Source organism: Trachypithecus francoisi, unplaced genomic scaffold (genome assembly GCF_009764315.1).
Source record: "Trachypithecus francoisi isolate TF-2019V2 unplaced genomic scaffold, Tfra_2.0 Lachesis_group1, whole genome shotgun sequence".
Classification (NCBI taxonomy): Eukaryota; Metazoa; Chordata; class Mammalia; order Primates; family Cercopithecidae; genus Trachypithecus; species Trachypithecus francoisi.
The window spans coordinates 38,680,336-38,707,669 of NW_022681454.1; the positions used below are offsets into that span (position 1 = coordinate 38,680,336).

The window sequence follows — 27,334 nt, forward strand, 5'->3', positions numbered from 1 at the left end:
GCCAGCACGGCGAAACCCCATCTCTACAAAAAATGCAAAAATTATCCGGGTGTGGTGGCGTGTACCTGTAATCCCAGCTACTCAGGAGACTGAGGCAGGAGAATCGCTTAAACCCGGGAGGCGGAGGTTCCAGTGAGCCAAGATGGTACCACTGCACTCCAGCCTGGGCGGCTGAATGAGACCCGTCTCAAAAACAACAAACAACAAAAAACAAAAAACAAAAACCAGGAAAACTAATCATTTTCATCACCATTATACTCCATAGTTAGAAATAGTAAACAAAAATCTTTACAATAGCAGCACACACCTCCTTTCAAGGAAAAGATTTATAAGACAGCCTCTCTACCCTGTGTCCTGAACAACACTCAGCACGGTGCCAAGCATATAGTCAGCATTCCACAAATATTTGTGGAGGAGTGTGTGATTATGTCCTATTTATTATTGGAGTGAACTAAAGACTCAATGCACATGGCCTTGGCATAATGCAGTGAGCTGGGAGAAGGCAGGAGAGATGCTATAGCGGAAAGACACTGACGAAAGGGTGCTTCGCTAAAGAGAACCCTTCCCAGGGGTGCCCCAAATGGAAAACCCCAATGCTTCTCCTTCCAGATGATTGCCATCCGCCAGAAGACATGGACAAATGCAGATGTTCCACAGGTCTGCATACATTTTCACTAAGCATGGTGTTCAAATACATTTATTCAATAATTAATGTTAGAAAACTGCTGTTTAGAAAGTGGATCCGAAGCCTAAGAATACACTGATGCACATCTGGGACCCTGACCCCTACACATGAGTGTGTGAGCTGAAATGAAGAGTCTGAGAAGGTCAGGGCAGAACGGAGTGGCGTGCAGCCATCAGGCTGGGCATGTTTACTTCCACCTGCTGAACTCCACGCTAATGGGTTTTGTGTCGATGACTTCCTGCAGAGCTTCCTCCCGGAGCCTCGGTGCTGGCTACATTATGCCCTGGCAATGTGCTTTAGCAACTTTTAGGAAAATGGTGTCCTGGTATTCCAGATGCCCTCTCTACCTCTCTCACTTGTCCTGATGTGCTCATCTATTGACATAGTGAATATTAAAACCTATTCCAAAGAGGACTGCGGCTCCACTGCTGTCTCTCTCTCCAGAGCAAGAGTTTGACCTGCAGAATGAAAAAAAATAAAACTTTACTACTTTATACTTATATTTAATACTTTATAAGGTACCTTCCCTGCACTCTTTTACCATTTTGGAAATTCAAATCATCTTCAGAGAATGAGTGGCCATCTGTACAAATAATTATTTATTATTTTTTTGAGACAGGATCTTGCTGGAGTGCAGTGGCACAATCGTAGTTCACTGCAGCCTCAAACTCCTGGGCTCAAGCAATCCTCTTACCTCAGCCTCTTGAGCAACTGAGACCACAGGTGTGCACCAGCACGCCTGGCTAATTTTCTTACTTTTTTTTTTTTTTTTTTGAGACGGAGTCTCGCTCTGTCACCCAGACTGGAGTGCAATGGCCGGATCTCAGCTCACTGCAAGCTCCGCCTCCCAGGTTTACGCCATTCTCCTGCCTCAGCCTCCTGAGTAGCTGGGACTACAGGCACCCGCCACCACGCCCAGCTAATCTTTTGCATTTTTAGTAGAGACGGGGTTTCACTGTATTAGCCAGTATGGTCTCGATCTCCTGACCTGATCTGCCTGCCTCGGCCTCCCAAAGTGCTGGGATTACAGGTGTCAGCCACCGCGCCCAGCCTTAAAATTTTTTATAGAGATGGGGTCTCACTATGTTGATCACTTGAGCCCTCAAACTCCTGGGCTCAAGTGATCCTCCCGCCTCAGCCTCCGAAAGTGCTGGGATTGCAGGGGTGAGCCACCACGCCTGGCCTGTACAAATAATGTTTAACTGTGCACGGAGGATAGTTTCAAAAGAGAGGCTCTAAAGACAGGGAGCAGGGATGACGTCAGTCCCAGCATCACCTCCTCCGTGAAGTCCTCCCTGTGTGTACCTCTCAGTTCCCCAAGGGGGAAGGACAGCGCCCTTCCTAGTGCCTCCCTCCACTGTACCCTCCTCTCCTGCCTGTCATGGTCATTCTTAATTGACATGGCCTCACTCCTTTAGACTGCAAGATGTTAGAGAAGAAAAATGTGTCTTGTGCATTTTTGTAACCCCAGTGTGATAACCTACATCTAGCAAGCATATATGTGCATCTATAGAATGCTTATTTATTTAAGTTTACATGTGGATGCGTGTTTATTTATTTATTTATTCATTCATTCATTCATTCATTTATTTTTTAAGACGGAGTGTCGCTTTTGCCAGGCTGGAGTGCAGTGGCGCGATCTCGGTTCACTGCAAACTCTGACTCCCTGGTTCAAGGGATTCTCCTGCCTCAGCCTCTTAAGTAGCTGGGATTACAGGCACATGCCACCATGCTCAGCTAATTTTTGTATTTTTAATAGAGACGGGGTTTCACCATGTCGGCCAGGATGGTCTTGATGTCCTGACCTCGTGATCTGCCTGCCTTGGCCTCCCAAAGTGCTGGGATTACAGGCGTGAGCCACCGCGCCCGGCCGTATACATGTGTATTTATAAGTATTGAGCATCACTCTAAGTATTTTAAGTAGATTACTTCATTTAACCCTCAGAACAACCTTATAAGGTAGGTGGAACTAGTTTCCATTTTACAGATAAGGAAGCTGAGGCATCAAAACGTTAAGTAAGTGACCGAAGGTCATAGTAAGTGAGGAGCTGATATTTGACTGCAGGGTTGATGTCGAACTGCGTTTTTAACCACTGTGACAGAAGAGCTACCACCACCATTTACATAGCACCTACTGTGTGCAGTTGTGCAATGTATTTCACATTTTTTATCTCATTTACTCCACAAGGAATCTCCCTTTAAAACTGAGAAAACTGAGACCCAGAGGGTTTATCTAACTTGCCCAAAGTTGCACAGTTAATATGCATCAAGCCAACATTCAACCCAGCGATACCTCCCACACCGTGAAGCACTTTGGTCCTGGGAAAACTGGGGACTGCTGTATATAAACATTATTAATGAGAAGAAAAGATGACAGTTGTGCTGACCTATTTCTTTTTTCAGGTTCAGTCATTTTTAGCATCACTTGATGGAAAGAAGCTGGAACTCTTAAAAAATGACCTAATTTCCATTAAAGACATCTTTGCAGCCAAAGAATTAGAGAATGAAGAAAGTCAAGAAGAACAAGGTAAAGGAAAATAAATAGCAAGACAAACTGTTTGGTATAATCCTTATGAAACTGCTGTTAATGAACACAGCCCTTTGAAATATTTCATTCAAGTGCTCCTCCTCCATGCTTCCAAAATACAGTGTGCATCTGCTCTTGTTACAGGAGCGGGTCACACTGATTTATATGACTCTCTTTCACTGGGCAGGAACTCCTGTTGTTTCTCTGGTGTTCGGTACAATCCCTGGCGCTTCACAGGCGTACAATAAATGTAAATGCACATGGTCAGATGAAGGAAGACTGCAGCGTGCTAAACAGAGCTCTGATGACTAGAGTTTATGCTGCCACTTTTTGTTGTTGTTGTTGTTGTTGTTTAGACGGAGTCTCTCTCTGTCACCCAGGCTGGAGTGCAGTGGCGCCATCTCAGCTCACTGCAACCTCCGCCTCTCAGGTTCAAGTGATTCTTCTGCCTCAGCCTTCTGAGTAGGTGGGACTACAGGTGCCCGCCACCATGCCCAGCTAATTTTTGTATTTTTAGTAGAGGCGGGGGTTCACTATGTTGGTCAGGATGGTCTTGATCTCTCAACCTCATGATCCACCCGCCTCGGCCTCCCAAAGTGCTGGGATTACAGGCATGAGCCACCGCGCCCAGCCTATGCTACCACTTATAATTTTTATCTGCATGTGAAAGCTATTAAGTGTGATTAATGTTAATGGTGGGCACATCTTTCCCTGAATTTTTTTGTATATTTTTCTTAATCCTTCTAATTTATAGGTGTAAGAGTTTGGGTATATTTGCAGGTGTCCTATCCTCTACCTAAAAAGTTCAGTTCTGACAAAGGCTGTACCGTTTTCTGACAGTGCACCAGAGCATGCTACGTCAGGTTGGCAATCACACTTCCCAGTAATCTTCCACCCAGATAATAACTTGACCCCAAGGAGATTAGAACTTATTTTATGAGAAGCAAGGCTTCCTTAAGAGGGGAAAACTTATTCTCAGGGTTGGGCATGGTTAATGATTCCTTTAGGTTTGTCTATTTGGGAGCAGAAGAGAGTAAAACATTTGCTGTGTACATGAAGAGTGATTTCTTACGACGTCATAACCACCACCCCACAGCTGTTTCATGTAGGTTATGCTGAAAGGTCAGACAACCTCAGAGACAGGTCTGGCTTCTCCTAGGACCTTTGGAAGGGTCCCATTTGAAACATTTTCACCACTTTCTTGCTGTATGGCCTTAAACAAGTTATATAACCTTTCTGAAATGCAGTATCTTCACTTGTAAAATGGAGACAATGATATGTGTGTGTATATATGTGTGTGTGTGTGTGTGTGTGTGTGTATAGATATAAGGTTCAAGAGCTGTTGTAAGGGTCATATTAGATAATATATGTAAAAACATATATTAGAGTGCCTGGCACACAGAACTACTCAAAAATATTAGCTGTGCTTGTTACTTAAAGTGCTAACGCAATGCCAGGAAAAAGTAAAGGTGCAATAAAGTATAACTTTCATGTATTATGCTTGCTGTTATTACCCGGCATGCAAAGTAATGAGAATGTGCATTCTCAAATCGCTGGCAGTGTTTTGTGCCCAGACATGTTCTGATTCCTTTAATCAAAGCTCTGACACAAGAGCTCAAATGCTTGAGCCTTGATGTTCAGGGCAACATTATTCTAAGCATTCAGAAACTGTCATTTAGACACCCTTTCCCTGTTTAGCCCCACACACTGACCTTACATGCCTTCAGCTTAATGAGATTTATGCTCATTGCTTCAAAATAAAAGAATCAATTATACTGAAGCATAGAAAGAGGCCGTATCAGAGACAGCTGGGAATCATGTTTTTGAGCATTAGTATGTTCCTCCCAGAGTCACAAAGGATGACAGCCTTGTCTTTGTTTTTCTAATGAAGAAACTAAAACACTAGCTGTCAAAGGTCATGTAGCTCCCCTTGTGGACCCAGGGTGAACTAACAGATGCCCCTTTCTAGCAGTCACCAAAAAGAATCAAGCTATTTCTCTTCAAAAGTCATGATGTCTGAGGTAGACCTTGGCCCTATTAAGGGTGTCATTTAGAAAGGACAAAAAGAGAATCCTAGATTCCCCCTAACATCAAGGAGACATTGTTGCCAGTGTAATTAAAGAAGTACTACATCCCCAACTGGTGCTATTTCTTGGAGGGGAAACCTAATTTCAACTTAAATAGAAAATGTTGCTATAAGCGATGTGTTCTAGTCTAGTGTAGACCTTCAATAAATTCAGTTTCTTTAAATACCACACATGCACACATACACACACAAAAACCTGAAGTGCTGAGCAGCATGCTTTAGCAATGGGAGATTTGCCTCGCCTTAATTGACAAAACCCTGTTATCTCCCATAATATATCAATTTTCCCAAGAGGGCATCTCCAGATTATCAAAACACTATTAATGTTAATTAACTTAATCTAATAAATAAATGTCATTCAGAAACTTAATGAAGAACTGGGAGGAAAGAATAGAGACGTTGTCATTAAATCAATCCAATTATCAAGTGTCACAACTCCAGAAAGGTTCTGGGATTATGCAAAAGCTATAGAAAGGAATCTTTGCAGTGGGGGAAATCCAGGAGCAATCCAGCAGGAAATCTAGGAGCAAAATTCTGAAAGAAAACTGAGCATTTTCATCCATTTTTTTCCTTGTAAGCTTTGCATTCCTAAAAGCCTCCTAACAACTAAATAATTTATTTGGTACTCTCAGAAAATGTAATAAACTATCATTTTTAGATGAATTTAATATCGGTCTCCCCTGCATGTAATAATGTTAGCTAATGATTTGCATGTTTGTTTTTCCAGCAGAGTGTAATTTTATCACACTGCCATAGATCCCTTAATTTGATTTATCATGGCTGAGAAGAGATTTTAAAAGGCCATTTTCTATTTTTATTGCTCTGGTGAGGATCTTCTCGGCCATGTCTACAGACAGAATTGTAGTAATAGGTGTTGTTTGTTGCAACATTTATTATCATCTGTTTTTATCAACCTCCATTTTTCTCTATGTTTTTTTTTTTTCTAAAATCGCTTCTAAAAGTTGTTGGTGTATGTTTTACAGAATTAATACACCTTTAAAAGCTGGAGCTCAACAAAGTGCTTATATCTTAATTTAGTGTTGATTCCTCCCAAATACTTTTAATCTCGCTATGTTTGTATCAGTGTAGCACATCATTATTTGTTTACATAAAACTTCGTGTTTACGAAACACTTTCATGTTTGTTGTAGTATTTGGTCCTTATAACATCTGTAAAGAGGAGATGGGTGGGTTTTATTGTCCTCAGTTTTCAGAGGAGGCAGTGGAAGCTGAGGAAGCTCTGTGACTGGCCCCAGGCCACAGAACCAGCAGATGCAGGAGCTGGGTAGGACCTATGCCTTCCAGATCCCAGCCCAGGACTCTCCGTGCTCTGCAACACTGCCTTATACAGGGTGAGGGGCAGGCAGTTTGGGAAGGGGACCTTGTCAATGCTGCCCAGGTGTGTCCAGCCCCTCTCACTGTCCCTCCCTGGGGAAGACTAGACCAAGACCTCTGCCCAGCAGAGAGAATCTCAGCTTCTGATGGAATCAATCTAGCTCTCTAGCTCTGTCTCTCTCTCCCCCTCCTTTTTTTTTTTCAAGATAGAGTCTCATTCTGTTGCCCAGGCTGGAGTACAGTGGTGCAATCTCAGCTCACTGCAACCTCCGCCCTCCTGGGTTCAAGTGATTATCCTGCCTCAACCTCCCAAGTAGCTGGGATTACAGACACGTGCCAACACGCCTGGCAAATTTTTGTACTTTTAGTAGAGATGGGGTTTCACCATGTTAGCCCGGCTGGTCTCCATCTCCTGACCTCAAGTGATCCAACCACATCGGCCTCCTCACGTGCTGGGATTACAGGTGTGAGCCACTGTGCCTGGCCCTCTCTATCTCTATCTCTGTCTCTGTCTCTCTGTCTCTGAGACTGTCTAGCCCTCCAACTCTCCCTTTGTGTGATTAATGCATTCTCATTCTTGAAGGCTCTGTTCAGGCATCACCTCCTCCAGGAACCCTGCTTCACACCCCTCTGAAAACTGGATTATATGCTGCACCCCTTAGAGCACTTACTTCTTTGGATTAAAATGGTTTGCTTGTTGTGGCTTCATCATGAGCAAAGACAGCCATCTGTCCCTCCTGCCTGCATGCACCCCCCTCACTTGCCTGCAGCCACACTGACACCCTTGCCGCTCCCATGGACGAACCAAGCACACACCCTCCTGGACTCTACTCTTGCTGCACTGCTGCTGGAAGACTCTTCCCCCTGACTGTGGCTGGCTCATTGCTCTCCTCCTCTAGCACATTACTCAAATGTCACCTTCTTCATTAGCTTCCCTCCTGTCTTAGTTCCTCCAGGCTGCTATATCAAAATACCGTAGACTGTGTGGCTTCTAAACAACAGAAATCTATTTCTCACAGTTTTGGAGACTGAAGTCGAAGCTCAAATTGCTGGCAGATTCTGTGTCTAATGAGGGCTCCTGATCTCTCGTTCACCGATGGTGACTTCTAGCTTGTCCTTACATGGTGGAAGGGATCAGCTAGCTCCCTGGGGCCTCTTTTGTTAGGGCACTAAGCCCTTTCATGGGGGCTCCTCATTTCATGATCTAATCACACCTCTGAAGCCTCACCTCCTATTATCATCATGTTGGTATGAGGTTTCAAAATATGAATTTGGAGGGGACAGGGATATTCAGACCACAGCACCTCCTATTTAAAACTCCTAAACCCCGGCTAGCCCTGTTTATACTTCTCCATAAAACGTATCCCCTGACATCAATGTTTTACTTATCTGGTTTTTGTTTTGTTTTGTTTTTTGGGACGGAGTCTTGCTCTTTCACCCGGCTAGAGTGCAGTGGCGCGATCTCAGCTCCCTGCAACCTCCACCTCCCGGCGGTTCTCCTGCTTCAGCCTCCTGAGTAGCTGGGATTAGAGGCACCCGCCACTGCGCCCGGCTAATTTTTGTATTTTGAGTAGAGATGGGGTTTCACCATCTTGGCCTGGCTGGTCTCAAACTCCTGACCTCATGTTTCACCCACCTCGGCCTCCCAAAGTGCTGGGATTACAGGTGTGAGCTACCGTGCCTGGTCTGCTTATCTGTTTTGATTATCTGTTTCCCTCACGAGAATATATGAGTTATATGTGTGAGTTACATGGGTTCCCCTATCTGATTATCTGTTTCCCTCATGAGAATATATGAGTTATAGGTAATAATAAACGAATCTAAGCCAAATGTTTTGAATAAATACCCACAAGCTACGCCAGGCTACCTTCATGGGCTGCAGATTAACCATTTTGTCCATAAAACAGAAAATAGCATCTCCAGACGAGGGCTGGATGCAGTGTTTCTCACGCGGTTTAGTCCCCGCTCAAGGCTCTGCCTTTCCCCACTGGTATACGCCACAGTATTTTCTTCTTAGAGAGTGCTGAGAGCATGTAGTCAGGTGAGATAAATGATACTTTTACTCTCCCCCAAACTGGCAATAAACCCATGTGGAATCAATTCTTTGGCACCTTCCAGAAATGTTAAAAATGGCTTGGCCTTGCAGATACTTCAAAAGAGAAAAGTAAAATTGTAACCTTTAACAATCTCTTTATTGCCCACAATGATCTTAATTTTTTTATTTTATGATATATGATATTTTAATATGTATACTATCTGTTATATATAGTAATATATCATATTATATATTAGGCAATGTATTAATAAATTATTCTGTAGATACTCATTTTAGCGCCTGTTATATGTGAGGTATTGTGTTAGATGCTCTGGATTCACGAGTGAGCAGAAGAAATACTGTCTCTGTCCCTCAGTAGCTTCCAGGGTGAAAGGAAGACAGATCGTTAAGAAATATTGTAGGACCAGCCAGGTATTCTAGGGAACCTTGGGAAATATCTCTGGAGAGATGGAGACCAATTCAGCTTGTTTAGCACTGTGGCTCTGTGAACATAACAGGGCACCTGGGTATCATTAGGGTCGCAGTGCTAAGCATAACAATATCAAAGTCATAAATATGATGTTGTCCCAGGTCCCTTAGGCCTGAGAAAGGTCATGCCTTTGTTCATCCAGTCCTTCTTTCAGCAAATAGCTGCTGACCACCTGTAGCTGTGAACAAGACAGGGGAGGTCCCTCCTTGCCCTCTTCTTGCCTTTGGGTTGGCCTGGGGGTGTCCCTGCAGTAGCTGCCAAGCAACAAGACTTCAGCGGCCCTGCACCTGGATGCATCTGCTGCCTCACTGCCATGCTCATGAATGGAAGACATTCATCTTTGCCCGGTGGCTGGCGGGCAGGCTGCTACAGCCTCCACTTAGTCTACCCCAACTGCAGATTGTAACATTGGGGGAGCTGCCACATCCTGAAGGATGAAAAATAAATCACGCTTCTTCTGTCGTGTTCTATTTCTAGGCTCAGAAGAAAAGGGAGAAGAATTTGCTCGCACGCTTACAGAACTTCTCTTTGAATTACATGTGGCGGCCACACCTGACAAACTCAATAAGGTCAGCACTGTCTGATTTATAGTTTCTCATTTAAAAAAAAAAAAAAAAGCTGCAGGGAAGAGTCTCTGTTGTAAAGTTCCAGAGATGCATCTGAAATGGAAAACCCCCAAATCTTATAAGGCATAGTGCCGGAAGCGGGGTTTGAGGTCTGTAACTAAGATTTGAGGAGGGGCTGGGCGCGGTGGCTCATGCCTGTAATCCCAGCACTTTGGGAGGCCGAGGTGGGTGGATCACCTGAGGTCAGGAGTTTGAGACCAGCCTGATCAACGTGGTGAAACCCCATCTCTACTAAAATACAAAAATTAGCCGGGTGTGGTGGCACACGCCTGTAATCCCAGCTACTTGGGAGACTGAGGCAAGAGAATCGCGTGAACCCAGGAGGCCGAGGTTGCGGTGAGCTGAGATTGTGCCACAGCACTCCAGCCTAGGTGACAGAGTGAGACTCCATCTCAAATTTAAGAAAAGGGGAAAACGGCCTGTAATCCCAGCACTTTGGAAGGCCGAGACGAGCGATCACGAGGTCAGGAGATCAAAACCATCCTGGCTAACATGGTGAAACCCTGTCTCTACTAAAAAATACAAAAAACTAGCCGGGCGAGGTGGCGGGCACCTGTAGTCCCAGCTACTCGGGAGGCTGAGGCAGGAGAATGGCGTAGACCCGGGAGGCGGAGCTTGCAGTGAGCTGAGATCCGGCCACTGCACTCCAGCCCGGGCGACAGAGTGAGACTCCATCTCAAAAAAAAAAAAAAAGGAAAAATGAAAAGATTTGAGGAGGCAACATAATGGAATGTGGTGATGGAGAACATGCTAGACTGTGTCATGAGATCTGCATTTTAGTTGTAATTTTACTAGTAACTACCTTGTGACCTTGAAGAAGTCACTTACCTTTTCATGGCAAAATAGAATGTTATGCCAGAGCAGTAGTTATCAGCAGATTAGGGGAGGGGGAAAGGGTGCAGAATCACCAAGAGGCTTTTTCAAATTTCACCCCCGACCCCTGTAAAGAAACATGCCAGAATTCAGTAGAGAGAGGCAAATCAGCCAGGTGAACCCCATAGTTCCTCCACCTGGAGAACAGGGACTTCGTCATGTCTAAGACCATTCCAGCTTTAACAATCTGGGTTCCTCTAATAATACCACGGTGTGTTTTGCAAGTTAGTACAAGGTCTTGCTGTGAAGTTTCTTTAGAGGCCATGATCATTAATTACTTAAAACTGCGTGATGTTTTTCCATTCTCTCTCTCTCTCTTTCTTTCTTCTTTTTAGCAAGCAGTGGTTTACATAGGTACTCACTTATCCGGGTGGGTGAGGAAAAGGGCAGAATGAGGAGGTGAGATGAGTAATTTCTTTATCTCTGATGTGGTCACTGATTCCGGCAGGTCAGCGACTTGAACATAGTGGGAAATTGCCTCATTCATCTCCGTGCAGCACCTGCCACTGCTCAGAGGGGGCATGTGGTGGCTCTGAGATTCCACTGGCTTATTTGCTTAGGTTTAAGTCTTTGTCTCTAATAGGGGACACACTAAGGACAGTTTTGTTGGGTTTTGTCTCCCCAGATCTTCTTGCTGTTAACTTACCATTCAACACTCTGATATTTTTAACTTTGGTGTGTAAGATTTAAGGTGGGAAGTAAGTTTAGTCTAAGCCCCAAAACAACTTTTACTTAAGCAAACAGCTTAAACTATAATGATAAAATTGGAGTGAGTCTGCCCTTTCATTCTAAATTCAGGGAATAACAGGTAGGGGAGGAGGTTTCTGATTGTTTAATTGAACCATGATTTTGTAGGGCACAGAGTGCATAAACTGCACTCGTGTGAAATTAGACACAGAGTAGCACCAGACCTTTCCAGCAGCCCTTCTCTTCTCCCCCTTGAGGGTGGAAGACCTGTCATGAATCAAGAAACGCAGAGCCTTTCTAACATATATTTTGTAAAGTACTATTATTCTTTTATAGATGGTCATGAAAAGTGAAAAACATACTATAGATTTTTCAATGTGACTGCCATTTTTATTCTTATCTGAATATCATTTTTAAATGCTTTTTAAAGAGTCCTCAGGCCTGCATTGTTCTTTCCATACTTTCTGTTCTGTCCCTTTTTTCTACTTTATATTTGCCAGAAAGCAACAACAAGGTTATCTTTTTAGGGGGTTGAGAAATTGCCCCGTCATCCTCCAAACGTAGGGAGATCTATTCCTGAAGGCTTAGAGACACTTGATTCTTGTCTTGGGGTTGGAATGACTTAGATTTCATATTTGCACCATAAAAGGATTGTTTGGTTGGGGACCGTTGCAGGCCATGAAGAAGGCTCATGACTGGGTGGAAGAGGATCAGACCGTGGTGTCAGTAGATGTGGCAAAAGAGTCCGAGGAGGAAACAAAGAAGGAAGAAAAGGAAGAGAAACCTCAAGACCCTCAAGAAGACAAAAAGGAGGAAAAGAGAACTAAGACCATAGAGGTAAATTTATTCTAGGGTTCCACCTACAAGGTAATAAGAGTGTGTTCATTTTATTAGCAGCTTAATTTTAATTGAGGAGAGGCCATTTCTTTTTCACTTGTTCCATATTATATAAATATAAGTAGGAATGCAATAAACACTGAAATTTCTCTATGCCAAGATAATTCATGGTTTAACACAGATTTTGTCACTTTTCTCCATAGCTTTACAATTATAATTTAAAGGGACAAAAATCTTTAGGAACATAGTTGATTTATCTTTAGAGTAGAATTTCATCTTATATGCAAATGTGTTACTATAAAATGTCTTTATGCCCCATAACTAATGAGGTCATTGAAGCCTTTAAAAAAATTCATTGCCATAGCTTTTATTCTGTAATTTAATAAATTTATGTGTGCATAATTTATATCCTGCCTATGTTCAATAAAGGAGTTTGTAGTAACTTCATCTTACGTCGAGTTTTAATTTTAAAGAAAGTAACTTTTTGGCTGGGCGCGGTCACTGGAGCCTGTAATCCCAGCACTTTGGGAGGCCAAGGCAGGTGGATCACCTGCGGTCAGGAGTTCAAGACCAGCCTGGACAACATGGTGAAACCCCATCTATACTAAAAATACAAAATAATAATAATAATTAGCAGGGCATGGTGGCGTGTGCCTCTACTCTCAGCTACTTGGGAGAGTGAGTTATCCGAATCACTTAAACCCGGGAGGTGGAGGTTGCAGTGATTAGATCACTGTAAGGAAAAATATCCATTGAGCTCTGTTCATTCAGCCAGCCTTCCACACACCGTCTTTAGCGCCTGCCTGTTTTGCACCCAGCATTGCTGTAAGCCCTGGGGATGCAGCTGTGAACAGACTTGCCGCATCCCTGGGGACCTGATGGTACTTCTATTTTCTGGCAGCATTGCACTTAAAGTCTTAGATATGCTCCTAGTCTTCAGGTTAACAATTTCATGTTATATTTCTGGTATTTTTGAAAGAATTATATCACTTCTACTGTCACAGCATTTTTTTAAAAAAAGCATCTGCTCAGTAAAAAATTTCTTCCTTGTGTTTATTCATTTCAGGAAGTATACATGTTGTCCATTGAAAGTCTGGCAGAGGTAACAGCACGCTGTATTGAGCAGCTTCATAAAGTAGCAGAATTGATTCTTCATGGACAAGAAGAGGAAAAACCAGCTCAGGACCAGGCAAAAGTTCTAATAAAGTAAATAAATGTTACTTTAAATTCTTATTTTCCCAGTTCTATATATAGGTACCGTTCAGATACACACATACACACCCACACCCTCTAAGCCACTAAAAGGTTCAGATTTCTTTCTGTTTGTTTTTGGTTTTTGTTTTGCTGAGATGGGATCTTGCTCTGTCACCCAGGCTGGAGTGCAATGGCATGATCATGATTCACTGCAGCCCCAAACTCGTGGGCTCACGCCACCCTCCCGCCTCAGCCTTCCCAGGAATTGGGACCACAGGTGCGTGCCACCACATCCAGCTAATTTTTTAATTAATTACAGAGACAAAGCCTGGCCGTGTTGCCCAGGCTGGTCTCGAACTCCTGAGCTCAAGCAATGCTCCTGGCTCAGCCTCCTAAAGTTCTATGATTACAGGCATGAGCAACCATACCTGACCAAATATTCAAATTTCAAGTCAACCAATTCCATTGTTCTATGGTCATCTTAAGAAATAAGGATTTCTCTTTTTTTTTTTTTTTTTTTTTTGAGACAGAGTCTCGCTCTGTCATCAGGTTGGAGTGCAGTGCCGTGATCTCAACTCTCTGCAACCTCAGCCTCCCAGGTTCAAGTGATTTTTCTGCCTCAGCCTCCCGAGTAGCTGGGATTCCGGGTGCACACCACCACACCCAGCTCATTTTTGTATTTTTAGTAGAGATGGGTTTTCACTATGTTGGCCAGGATGGTCTCCATCTCTTGACCTCATGATCTGCCCGCCGCAGCTTCCCAAAGTGCTGGGATTACAGGCATGAGCCACCAAGCCCAGCTGGAAATAAGGATTTATTTAACAAATGCATTATGTTAGCAAGAAGAAGAAGACTTAACTAGCCATCCTAGGAATTATTTATGAAGAGATTAAAGGAAAAACACACTAAATCATTCAGAGGCATGAAATTGCTTATTTAGTAGATCAGAGTCTTAGAAGTAAAACCTTTTGAGGGTAATTACATTTCCAACATACATATATGAATAGAGAAAGGACACTTTAATGTAACTTCTAACTAGAGTCACAAAATAGGCAAATACACTCCACTGATCCTGGGGACTTATACCAGCTCTCTATGTTCTGAACTCTGGTGATGACGGTCGCTAATATTAACCAGTTCACTTTTGGGTGGTATGTGTGCACATATGTGTTGTCCTGTATCATGTTCTTCAATAAGTAATAGCTACTGTCATTAGTTTATTAAGTCAAATACAAATATATATACGTAGCATATATGAATATGCAACCTAGTGAATATACATGAAAATAGTTGGTATGGAGCTGAAAAATAAGCCTTTACCTTTTATGCACATGACTGTATACTGTGATATGGAAAATTAACATAGGCCTAAGTACCCTCATGTTATTAGACAGACACAGGAGCCAAAATAGAGCCCCTGAAAATATTCAGGGATGGACACACACAGGTCTCAGCACACTCAGTTTGCTAGCTAACTAGTCTTTGCTTATTACTGCTTTGGCATTGTAGGTTGGGGAGTAAGTTTATAGTGGAAAGATCTTCCAAAAAGTCAGCATTAGTGTCTTTGTACTGGCGGCATTTTTCCTCACTTGTAAAGATCTGTCATCTAGTCTAGATTTCCACATCTAAGAATCTAAAAATCAAAGTTATTATGAGAACCACATAATCCCCACCTTAATATTCCTAGAAAGAATATGCACTTGCCTAAACATTTAATGGAAGAGGAAAGAACAAAGTCAGAGAAGTTGAAAATGCTGAGGACAATCTGTAGGTACTGGTTTATCTTTGCAGTACTAATTGGAAAGAAGAGGGCCAAAGTTCAGAAGCCCCTAGGTATGGAAAATGACCTTACTCTTCACTCCTTTCTGATTCCCAACCCTGATTGTCCTGACCTTACCAAGCTGCACCCAGTCTCTGACTTGTCTGTACAATAAGTGCCTCCCCACCCACCTGCCCAAGAACATAGACTGAATGGCTCTGGGATATCGCCTGGCTTTACTCTTGACCCTTTCTGCAGACAAGTTTTGGATAGATGAGTGGGTGGGTGGATGGATGGATGGATACAGCTCATAAAAATCTGTATATATTAGATAAGGCCTCTTTTATCAAAGCAAAACTTACCTCTACTGACTTTACTAGATCTTTGAACATGTAAGATTCTTAACTTGAGGTTATTGTTCATCCCATAGCATTTTAATCACTATTCAAGAGAGCTGTATGCACTAACTGATAGAAAACTATCAGACCCTACCTACATTATTAGGTAATTAGATTGTTGTCCATTTTTGTCGTCATCCATAGTGTTAAGATAAATGTTGTTTTCATTAAATCTTTGTGTGTATCTTGCGTTATTTTCTTGGGATAAAGTTCTAGAAGTGGAATGCCTAGCATAAACTCAGAATTTTGGTATCAGTATTAAAAGCATATTCTATAGGATCTTGTTCTGAAGCATATAATCAAAACATAATCAAAGTATACAGAGTCACCTGAGTTTGAATCCCTCCTCTCCTGCATGTCCTAAGCAGGTTACCTAACTTTCTTTCTTTCTTTCTCTCCTTCCTTCCTTCCTTCCTTCCTTCCTTCCTTCCTTCTTTCTTTCTTTCTTTCTTTGTTTCTTTCTTTCTTTCTTTTCTTTCTAGGAGTTTTGCTCTTGTTGCCCAGTCTGGAGTGCAATGGCGCGATCTTGGCTCACTGCAACCTCCACCTCCTGGCTTCAAGTGATTCTCCTGCCTCAGCCTCCCGAGTAGCTGAGATTACAGGCACCTGCCACCACGCCCAGATAATTTTTTTGTATTTTTAGTACAGACAGGGTTTCACCATGTTGGTCAGACTGGTCTTGAACTCCTGACCTCCGGTGATCCACCCACCTCGGCCTCCCAAAGTGCTGAGATTACAGGCGTGAGCCACTGTGTCTAACCACCTATTTCTTAAATGTCCGATTTTCCATCTATATAAAATGGAAATAATAATATAAGCCATAAGGTCACCCTGAGGATTAAATATGATCAGGCACACAAAAGTGTTTAACATAGTGCCTCAGTGAATGTTCCTGATTATTTTGAAATGACCAAAAAGCTGGAAACCAGCCATCTGGCAAGCGTGTGTACCTCTACACATGTGGAGCTCAAGGCTGGTATTTTCCTGCACATGGTTTTCATTCTAAAAGAGGTCAAGTGAGTTGGATGATTATTCTTTAATTAAGCATGGAAAGAAAACCAGGATTAGATTAAACTGTGATTGCGAATCATGGAAGATGATTAAGGAAAACGGTCTGACTGCACATTTCTGTAGAACATCTTGAAGCGTGTGTGGCATTCTTTTAAATGTCATAATGAATTAGTATCAGAAATGGTCATGACAGTTAAATTATTTTACCTTATTGAAAACATCCAAGCCTCATTTTTTTTCTTCTTTCAGATTAACTACTGCAATGTGCAATGAAGTGGCCTCCTTATCAAAGAAGTTTACCAATTCTTTAACCACTGTTGGGGTAAGATTACAGTCTTGATTTTTTTTTCACCTTTTTTAAGGGAAGTATGTCTGTGAGGGGCTGTGAGGAAATGTGGAGTTGCAGCGCCTTCTTTAGTAGCTCCATAAAACTGAAGCTGTGCCATGATGTAAGCTAAAGTCAGGCCAAGAGCAGCTTCTCTAAGGACAGGCAGTTTAGGACTCTCCTGACTGGGTTCCAGCCTTGAATCTGCCATTTCAGACATACAAGATGTTGGGTGAGTGAGTTTTCAAACCTCTATGAACCTCATTTTCTTTGTTTGTTTGTTTGTTTTGGTGTGTGTGTGCGTGTGTGTATGTGTGTGTGTGTGTTTGGAGACGGAGTTTCACTGTTGCCTAGGCTGGAATGCAGTGGCATGATCTCCCCTCGCTGCAAGTTCCGCCTCCCGTGCTCACGCCATTCTCCTACCTCAGCCTCCCAAGTAGCTGGGACTACAGGTGCCCAGCTAATTCTTTTGTAATTTTAGTAGAGACGGGGTTTCACGGTGTTAGCCAGGATAGTCTCGATCCCTGACCTCGTGATCCACCTGCCTCGGCCCCGCAAAGTGCTGGGATTATAGGCGTGAGCCACCATGCCCAGCCTGTTTGTTTTTTTTTAAAGTTTCAGATGAAAGGTTCCTTTTATTACTTAATATCTGTGATATATGTAATTCAGAATCTCTGTTAAAATGATTAATTTTGAATATTCTCATTCACTGTTGGCCTCAGAGCCTACTTTATAAACCATGCAAGATAAGAGTTTTCTTTTTCTCTTTTTCTTTTTTTTTTTTTTTTTGAGACTGAGTCTCGTCCTGTCACCCAGGCTGGAGTGCAGTGGCACAATCTTGGCTCACTGCAGCCTCCACCTCCTGGGCTGAAGCGATTCTCCTGCCTCAGCCTCCTGAGTAGCTGGGATTACAGGCACACGCCACCACACCCAGCTAATTTTTGTATTTTTAGTAGAGATGGGGTTTCACCATGTTGGCCAGGCTGGTCTTAAACTCCTGACCTAGTGATCCACCTGCCTGGGTCTCCCAAAGTGCGGGATTACAGGCATGAGCCACCATATCCAGCCAAGATAAGAGTTTTCTTTGCTTCATTGTAGCACTTGACTTTACCAAAAAGAAAAAAAATGTTACTGATTGGCTCAAGTGTTTCTATTCTCAGGGTAACAAGTCTGAAAGGCTCAGCATTCACTTGGTGGTGTGGCCTCTGGTTGTTTTCTTTGGCAATCAGTCATGTTGTATAGCTTCACCTTAGTGAGCCCAGTGAAAAGTGGAAAATATTCCCTTTCACCTTCCTGTTTTTTCCCTTTAAAACCGTGAATGCAAAGTCTAATGATGTTCTCCATGAGAAACAGCAGTTTTACTTCCTATTCTAATTAGGTTTTTTTTTTTGGTTTCAAGTATATTAGTTTCCTAGGGCTGCTATGACAAAGTACCATCAACTGGGTTATTTTCTCATAGTTCTGAAAGCTAGACGTCTGAAAGCAAGGTGGTTTTGAGGTCTTGATCTCTCCAACGCCTCTAGGATTCTTCCTTGCTTATTCCAGCTTCTGGTAGCCCCAGGTGTTCCTTGACTTGTGGTTGCAAAACTCCAGTCTCTCTGTGTGTGTCTTGACATGGCTGCTTTCTCCCTGTGTCTCCACATCACCTTCCCTCCATGCGTGTCTGTGTCCAGATTTCCCTCTGCTTATAAGGACACCAGGCCTATTGGGTTAGAGCATGACCAGTATGACCTCATTCTAACTTATCACACCAGCAACAACCCTGTATCCAAATAAGGTCACAGTCTGAGGTGCTGGGGGTTAGGACTTCAATATGCCTTTTTGCAGGGGATCCAATTCAAACCGTACCAGGAAGCAACAGAAACATGTTCCAAAAACTTTAGACAGAAAGGAGGCTTTGTGAAAGGCAGTGGGGGAAATGTACCGCTGTGGGGACCCAGCACCAGAGCTCATGCACACTCTTTTTTTGTTTTTTGAAACTGTGTCTCGCTCTGTCATCCAGGCTGGAGTGCAGTGGCGCAATCTCAGCTCACTGCAGCCTCTGCCTCCCAGGTACAAGCGATTCTCATGCCTCAACCTCCTGAGTAGCTGGGATTACAGGCGTGGACCACCACTCTCAGTAAATTTTTGTATTTTTAGTGGAGACGGGGTTTCACCATGTTGGCCAGGCTGGTCTCAAACTCCTGACCTCAAGTGTTCCACCTGCCTCGGCCTCCGAAAGTGCTGGGATTACAGGTGTGAGCCATTGTGCCCGGCCTACACATACTCTCTCTAAAGTGCTGCTATGAATGTGACTCAGTGACAGCAGCAGTTCCTAACCCTGTGTCTTTCCATTCAAAATCCTGGTTCCTGGGTAAAAAGGTTTGAATAGCTCATCAGCATGGGTCACAGGTCCGCCGTGGCTTCACTCAGCAGCAACTGGGATCAGTGTCTCATTGTGCAGACCCACCTGGCTTCTGGGGCATGCCCCCTCCTCCTCCTCAGGCCAAGAGCATTTCTCAAAAGAAATGAGAGATGACCATGGACCTGGCTGTCACCCAAGAAGACACCTGTCCCCCACACTTCTGTCAGTGACTCTGTGAAGAAGGGGTGAGCTACGCACTGCCTATTCATTCTGCTGTCAAGAAATCTGACCTGCTTCTCCTGTTATGTTGGTCTAATTTCAGGCTTTCAGCCTTGTATACAAGCAGAATGACAAGGGAGGTGGAAGCTCATTGATATGAAAGGCTGGATAAAATGCATTTGCACCCTTGGTGTGGTCCAAGTTACCTCATGTCCATGGACTTTGATATAAACACTAGGCTTGCAGAGAGGTGTGAGGTCTTAATCAAGATGGAATAGCTTTGGTGACTCCAGTTCCTAAGGCTCTATTGTACCTCTTGTCCCCCTTTTCACAGTTTACTAAGTGAGGAAACCGAGGCCCAGAGGGGTGAATTGATTCTCCCAAGCATCTCAGTAGATCTCCTAATTCCCAGTTGGTTATCCACCAGATACATCAAACAGATACCAACTCTTTGGTTCTCCGTGTTTGTTTAGGCTTGAGAGTGTGAATGTCCGTGTGCATGTTTGTGTGTATTCTATTTTGCATGATATGTGTTAAACATTAATTTATCTACACCAGTGGGTAGTATTCATGATATTGCTTTTCATTCCTTTTCACATATTGTATCCCAGCACAGTGCTTCTCAAACCTTAAGGTGCACATGAATCACCTGGAGATGTTGTTAAAATGAAGATTGTTATTCAGTAGGTCTGGGACGAGGCTGAGATTCTGTATTTCTAGTAAGCAGTCAGGTGATGACAATGTTCCTGATCCATGGTCCATAGTTTATGTAGCAAGGCTGTAGCAGATGGCTGTGCACTTGAACTTACCTATATTTATATATACACACATATGTACAAGTGTTTGCGTGAACAAGATTGGGACTACACAGTTTATCATTATGGGGAAGAAAAACCTGAATCTAAAATAGAATTTAGAAAGGCCATCTCACCACAACAGTACCTCCAATCTTGTGCTGTGATGAATCATTTACATCAAGTCAGTGTTTCTGTTCTCTAAAGCCGTCATTATTCATAACTTGAAGTTAATGAGTGTATATTGCTCTCTAGACTCTATTTAAATTGCTTGCACACCTCATTGATTCTGAAAACCATTGTCATCTTATTGCCCTCATTTGATTATATTTTAGAGGTTTATTGATAATCAAATAAACATGAAAGCAAATACCATAATGGATTTTCTGGTTACTTACGAAAATGACTAGGTTTTTAAAGAGGTTTCTCCCAAGAAGACTCCATTATGATTTCCCCAGGAAGACATTACTTCACCGTCAGTAGAGTAACGTCAATGAAAGTGGGCTGCTCTGGGAAGATATATTTAATTTATGTGTTTTTGTTTACTCTGAACTCTTCCAGGTACTGTAAGAGAAGCTAACTTATTAACATTGCCCTCTCTCTCTCTCCAATCCCTTTAATGGTAAATGGTCTAAGAGTAGATTGAACTCTTAGATAGAGAAGACTATTGATTGATAGACCAATAGCATAAGCAAAGATAATGATATCAACTCTGCCTCTCACTTTCATTTTTTCTTTTTAGATGGAGTCTCGCTCTGTCACCCAAGGTGGAGTGCAGTGGTGTGATCTCGGCTCACTGGAACCTCCACCTCCTGGGTTCAAGCAATTCTCCTGCCTCAGCCTCCCAAGTAGCTAGGATTACAGGCACCCACCACCACGCTCAGCTAATTTTTTTTTTTTAGTAGAGACAAGATTTCACTATGTTGACCAGGCTGGTCTCAAACTCCTGACCTCAGGTGATCCACCCACCTTGGCCTCTCAAAGTGCTGGGATTGCAGGCTTGAGCCACCTCACCTGGCCTGCCTTTCACTTTTTGAGCCCCTGCTTTATACCAGGCACTGCACTCTGTGCTTTACATATATTTGCGTTTTTCAAATGTAGATCTGCAGACCTGTTTTCAAGTTGTATTTAAGAATGTCTTAATTTTGCTGCTCTTCTAGAAGATGCCCTATAACCAAGTTCCTATGTTTGCATTTAAAAGAAGAAAGAAAGAAAAAAAAAGAGTAGACCAGGGCTTAGACTAGGTTAGGTGAGTGAGGGACTTAGCTGCAAAATGGAAGCCCAAAAAAGAAACAGAAAAAAACCTCAGGAATCTAGATAGATATTTTAATGAAATATTTTAAAATAACAATGCCAAAATATTATGATCATCAAAATATCAAAATTTTAAGTAAAGACAGCATCCAACCCTCTGCCTACACAACTCAGCCTCCCTCGCTTCACTCTTATCCCAGACCTGCTATGGAATTTACATCGTGAAAAAGGTCTCGGTTTCAATTTCTAGCTATGTGACCTTAAACAAGTTACTCAGCCTCTCTGATCCCTATTTTCTCCTCTTTAAATTGGGGCTATCATGATACCTGCCTACCTCCTAGGATTTCTGTTGCAACTAAATGAGACTAAAAGGGTGCAGCAGCAGGTATGAAGCCTGGTCTGTAGGAAATATTCTGCTTCCCCTCCTCTTCCTCTGTAGGAGATCCCTCAACAAAGTCAGTGTATTACATTTTACGTGGCAAGCCTGTAGTATGAGCACTAATCTGTCAATTTCATACTTCTGATTCCACAGAGCAACAAGAAGGCCGAGGTCCTCAACCCCATGCTCAGTAGCGTATTGTTAGAGGTAAGTGGTCTCTGGAGAGAAAGTGCTTCTGAATCAAAGTAAATGTTAGAACTGCTTCTTCTTTTTTTTTTTAATCTTTTGTCTTTCTCCCCCACAGCAAATGTTATTGCAATTTTGAATCTCATCATCAAGTCTGTTTTGAGTATATTTGTGTAGCTCAACCAGCTGTAAACCCTCTGATGAAGCAACAATACCTAATTTTCAAGAATTCCTGATTATAAAAAGAAACGCTAAGCTTGCATGTTATTTCCGTCACTGTTTGCTCCAGCAGAAGCAGATTTCTGCTGCCAGATTTGACACTAGATTTAACACTGTGATTATTGGCTGCAATGAGGGGTTATTGCTCATCGGTGATTTTCATTAAAATGGGCACTTCCTTCGATTTAGCATAACCTTTGGTTTAGCTGGGTCTAATCTCCAAGCTGGCAACAATGACCAGGAGAATGTTTAGCCTATGCCCTGTCAATGACAAGGGCACCATCCTCTGTGCCTTCTCACTCTGTGAGCTGCCGCTCACTAGGACTGTGCAGCATCAGCTGTGTTGACATAAAGCTGCCCCAACCAACACTGCTGTGTCTTTGCCAGAAACGGTCGCCTAAGAGAGAAGAAAAGAGGTCCAGGAAGAATTCTCATTCTTGAATCACAGGCACTGTGTTCTACTTGTAGAGGAAAGGTAGAAGATTGGTAGAGGAAAATCTTCTGTTAGGGGCTAAACTATAAGTCACAGCCCAGGGCACCTAGCTGAAGGCACAAGGTGTTAACAAGCTAAGTTTGAACATGGGCGATGCATACATCATAGGATTTTGCTCTCTGAGGTGGCTGTCCATTGCAGAATTTGGAAATTACAAAAGTTCAGGAGGGCTACTGTATTAGTCCATTTTCACACGGCTGACAAAGACATACCCGAGACTGGGAAATTTACAAAAGAAAGAAATTTAATGAATTCACAATTCCACGTGGCTGGGGAGGCCTCGTAGTCATGGTGGTAGGTGAAAGGCACATCTCACGTGGCTGCAGACAAAAGAAGAGAGCTTGTGCAGAGAAACTCCCCTTTATAAAACCATCAGATCTCATGAGACTCACTATCACAAGAATAGCACGGGAAAGACCTGCCCCCATGATTCAATTACCTCCCACCAGGTCCCTCCCACAACATGTGGAAATTGTGGGAAATTCAAGATGAGATTTGGGTGGTGACACAGCCAAACCATATCAGCTACCTACATATTTATAGCATTGCTTAGGGGACTTGCACCTTACGGTTAAGGAAAACGACAAAGGTACAGAAATAACTAAGTGATGGCACTGAATATTATTGTTTAGGATGCAGTTGCACAGTAGGATGGCATCAGCCAGAAGGAATAGGAGCTGTAGGGGCAGGTCTTGGAGGGACAGACACAGCTAAGAGAAAACCTTGGCAGTCAGAGGCAGAATGTGGTACAAGAAAAATCTCTCCCTTGGCCACCCAGAAGACGTAAAATTAACTTACCATGTCAGGTATGAGGAATATAAGGTCAAATGTATTTTCTGTTTCCCCAATAGATGTTTTCACATGTTTTAGTTACCCTAGCCTTTAAAAGGCCTCTCCATCCAATACTGTGTGTTAGTGCACCACAAAACAGGAATAATAATGTCAGCAATGCCAACCAAGCAGGAAGTACCATGCATAGGATAACAGTGTTCAAATTTGCTGTGAATAACTGCCCAATAATATCTCCAGTTAGCTTTATGTTGATGATTCTTATTTATCGATCTGTAGGGTAGGACAAACTGACCTCCTTCATACTGTGTTTTTGTGTTATTTCAGGGCAGTAGGGTTGATCTGGAAAAAGGGATAGATAAGACAGGAAATACCATGGGCCAAAAATGTACACACACTGATGGATCTTAAAAGTCCATAGAAGTGGCTCACGCCTGTAATCCAGGACTTTGGGAGGCCGAGGCGGGCGGATCACGAATTCAGGAGATCAAGGCCATCCTGGCCAACATGGTGAAACCCTGTCTCTACTAAAATACAAACAAATTAGCTGGGCGTGGTGGCACCCGCCTGTAGTCCTAGCTACTCGGGAGGCTGAAGCAGGGAAATCGCTTGAACCTGGGAGGCGGAAGTTGCAGTGAACCAAGATCGTGCCCTGCACTCCAGCCTGGTGACAGAGCAAGACTCCATCTCAAAAAAAAAAATCCATGAAAATGATTTGCCTCATCTCGAGTAAATTATTCTCTCTGTTAGTATAGATAATTGAGAGCTGGACATGCCCCATCCAAAAGCATGTGTTTACACTTGCTTTAAGCACCAACATTGCAAGATAAATACAATCCAGTATTGGGGAGTGGGTTGAAGAGTGGGGACATTATCCAACTGGAAGAATTGTCAAGGTTGAACTATGAAAATAACCCTTCAATCTCATTTTTCTCCTCTCGCAGGGCTGCAACAGCACGACGTACATACAGGATGCCTTCCAGCTGCTGCTGCCTGTTCTGCAGGTCTCACATATCCAGACCAGTTGTTTGAAAGCACAGCCGTGACCTGGCCAGACTCCATCTAGTTAAAGGAGACAGCTGGCCGCCTTGCCTCAATATGTACCATTTAAGGGGATGTTCTCTGTGCACCTGGCCACAGACACCCATTTGAGGACACTACAAGCAATTTTGCACAGACAATATTGAGAATGCAAATTTAGAGAGAGTTATCATTTCTCTCAATGTGTATAATTATTTGTACAAACAATTGTGTTTTCTTTAAGTTAATTTAAACTTACACGGCTTATATTGAAAATTTCCTTTCATCTGAAATTTATTTACAGATATTCATGTTCATTTTCCTGGTTAAGCATGCTGTATTTAAAATTCATGGGCAGACCTTAGGCTTTTTTTTTTTATCCTTTAAATTTCAACCTTTAAATGTTCCGTTCTTATAGTATTACTTTAAATCAATTGTAAAACTGAACTTTGTTTTGTTACATAAATGTCGCAGGCAAAAATAACACTACTTATGGATTTTACCTATTATGGTAAAAAAAGGAACATATGGTCATTCTTTTTTTTTTTTTTTTTTGAGATGGAGTCTCGCTCTATCACCAGGCTGGAGTGCGTTGGCACAATCTCGGCTCACTGCAGCCTCCTCCTCCTGGATTCAAGTGATTCTCCTGCCTCAGCCTCCTGAGTAGCTGGGACTACAGGCATGCACCACCACAACCAGCCAATTTTTTGTTTGTTTCACTATGTTGGCCAGGATGGTCTCGATCTCCTGACCTCATGGTCCCCCACCTCGGCCTCCCAAAGTGCTAGGATTACAGGCATGAGCCACTGCACCCAGCCAGTCATTCATTCTTGCAACAAGCGTGTATTGAGCACCTACTGTGTGCTCACAGTAAAGAAACATGATCTTATCCCAGTAGAAGTAGATATTCTGAAAGAGAATAATTCTTAAACTGCTTAAAACAGGGGTCCCCACCCCCAGGCCACAGACCAGTACCAGTCCATGGTCTGTTAGGAACCAGGCCACACAGCAGGGGGTGAGTGGTGGGTGAGTGAGCACAGCTTCATCTGTATTTACAGCTGCTCCCCATAGCTTGCATTACCACCTGAGCTCCGCCTCCTGTCAGATCAGCAGCAGCGACATTAGAGTCTCATAGGAGTGTGAACCCTATTGTGAACTGCACATGCAAGCGATCTAGGTTGTGTGCTCCTTGTGAGAATCTAATGCCTGATGAATCTGAATCTAACGCCTGATGATCTGAGGTTGAACAGTTTCATGCCGAAACCATCCCCCACCCCCATCCTGCTACCCCCAGTCCGTGAAAAAATTGTCTTCCATGAAACTGGTCCCTGGTACCAAAAAGGTTGGGGACCACTGGCTTAAAATACCAATAAATTTTTAAACCCTAAAAACTTTGAAGAACAAGGTAAATTCGTGGGGTTTTTTTAATGTCCTACCCTTTAATTTGTTGTATTTTCCTATACTTTTTACACTATTTTATCCCGAACTATATATATGAGGTGAAAATATATATGAACAGGGATACTGAAGAGTATTTACTTTAAAATTAATTTCTTATGATCACAAGCACATGATGGCATAATTACAAAGCTTGGAAGTATTCAGATAGAAAATCAAAGGTGTTTCAATACAGTAGAATCCCAGGACTGCATTTTAAAATCGCTTCACAGATCACACTCGCTGGTGGCAAATATCGTCATCGTTGCTGAAGGACAGAAAATACTGATGTGTGTTTTAACTAACCGGTATATTGATCCATGAGAGGCTGCACAGAAGACCATGCAGCCGGGAGGTGCACTGTCAGTGGCTGCTTCTCCCGAGCTCCACACCTTCATTGCAGCTGCATGTTCTGTAGAATACACCTGCTTCACAGCCCCATGGACATCCCTACAGGCACTGTCATGTGAAGCCTTGCCTAGTAGCTCCCTCCAGTGCAAATGAAGCTCATAGTTTCGCAAGGGGGAAACCTCTTGTTCACATATGCTTTGATTCCCCTGATGGAGTAGACTGCCTTTGTTCCATACAGGCAAAGTAGGGATATTTTAATACCATCCTACTTCTTATTAGCATTTCATTTGTCTATGTACTGTATTTCATTTGTATGTCTCCTGAAACATTCAAATGGAAAACATAAGAACACTTTATGTACAATCTGGAAAAAAATTACCTGAGAAATCAATTAAAGATTTTATCCCTTTTCTGATTGCCAGAAATGCTTTTGTTATTAAGTCTAGAGAATGATTAACTGATGAAAATGTTGCAGTTACCTCTTCATCAATTTTAGATTTTTTATGTGTAGAGCAGAAGAAATGATTTAGCTTTACAATTTCTTCACACTGGTTTTTTGTTGTCGTTTTGTTTTTTGCATCAGATGGGTTTAGACATTAACTGGAAATGTGAAAGAGAAACAAGTGGTGGGGCACAGTGGCTCACACCTGTAATCCCAGCACTTTGGGAGGCTAAGGTGTGCGGATTACCTGAGGTCAGGAGCTCGAGACCAGCCTGGCCGACCCTGTCTCTGCTAAAAATACAAAAAAAAAAAAAAAAAAAGCCGGATATAGTGGCTCGCGCCTGTAGTCCCATCTACTCAGGAGGCTGAGGCACGAGAATCGTTTGAGCCCAGGTGGCAGAGGTTGCAGTGAGCCATGATGCACCACTGCACTCCAGTCTGGGTGGCAGAGGGAGACGCTGTCTCAATTAAAAAAATAAAAGGAGAGAAAAAAAGGGAAACAAGTATTTTTCAAGGAGCTAGAATCCCAGGCTTAGACTT

At 42.8% G+C, this 27,334-nt stretch overlaps 1 protein-coding gene across 1 annotated transcript in view; it reads left to right on the plus strand.

Moving 5' to 3' along the window:
- FAM114A1 (family with sequence similarity 114 member A1) overlaps positions 1-26,762 on the plus strand; it is a 68,526-nt gene extending 41,764 nt beyond the window's left edge. Inside the window, 7 exon segments of the mRNA XM_033213995.1 lie at positions 3,089-3,212; positions 9,635-9,726; positions 12,019-12,180; positions 13,247-13,386; positions 16,792-16,864; positions 22,011-22,064; positions 24,489-26,762. Of these exon segments, the coding sequence (XP_033069886.1) occupies positions 3,089-3,212; positions 9,635-9,726; positions 12,019-12,180; positions 13,247-13,386; positions 16,792-16,864; positions 22,011-22,064; positions 24,489-24,590 (747 nt within the window). The 3' untranslated portion in view covers positions 24,591-26,762.
- The last annotated feature ends 572 nt before the right edge of the window (positions 26,763-27,334 follow it).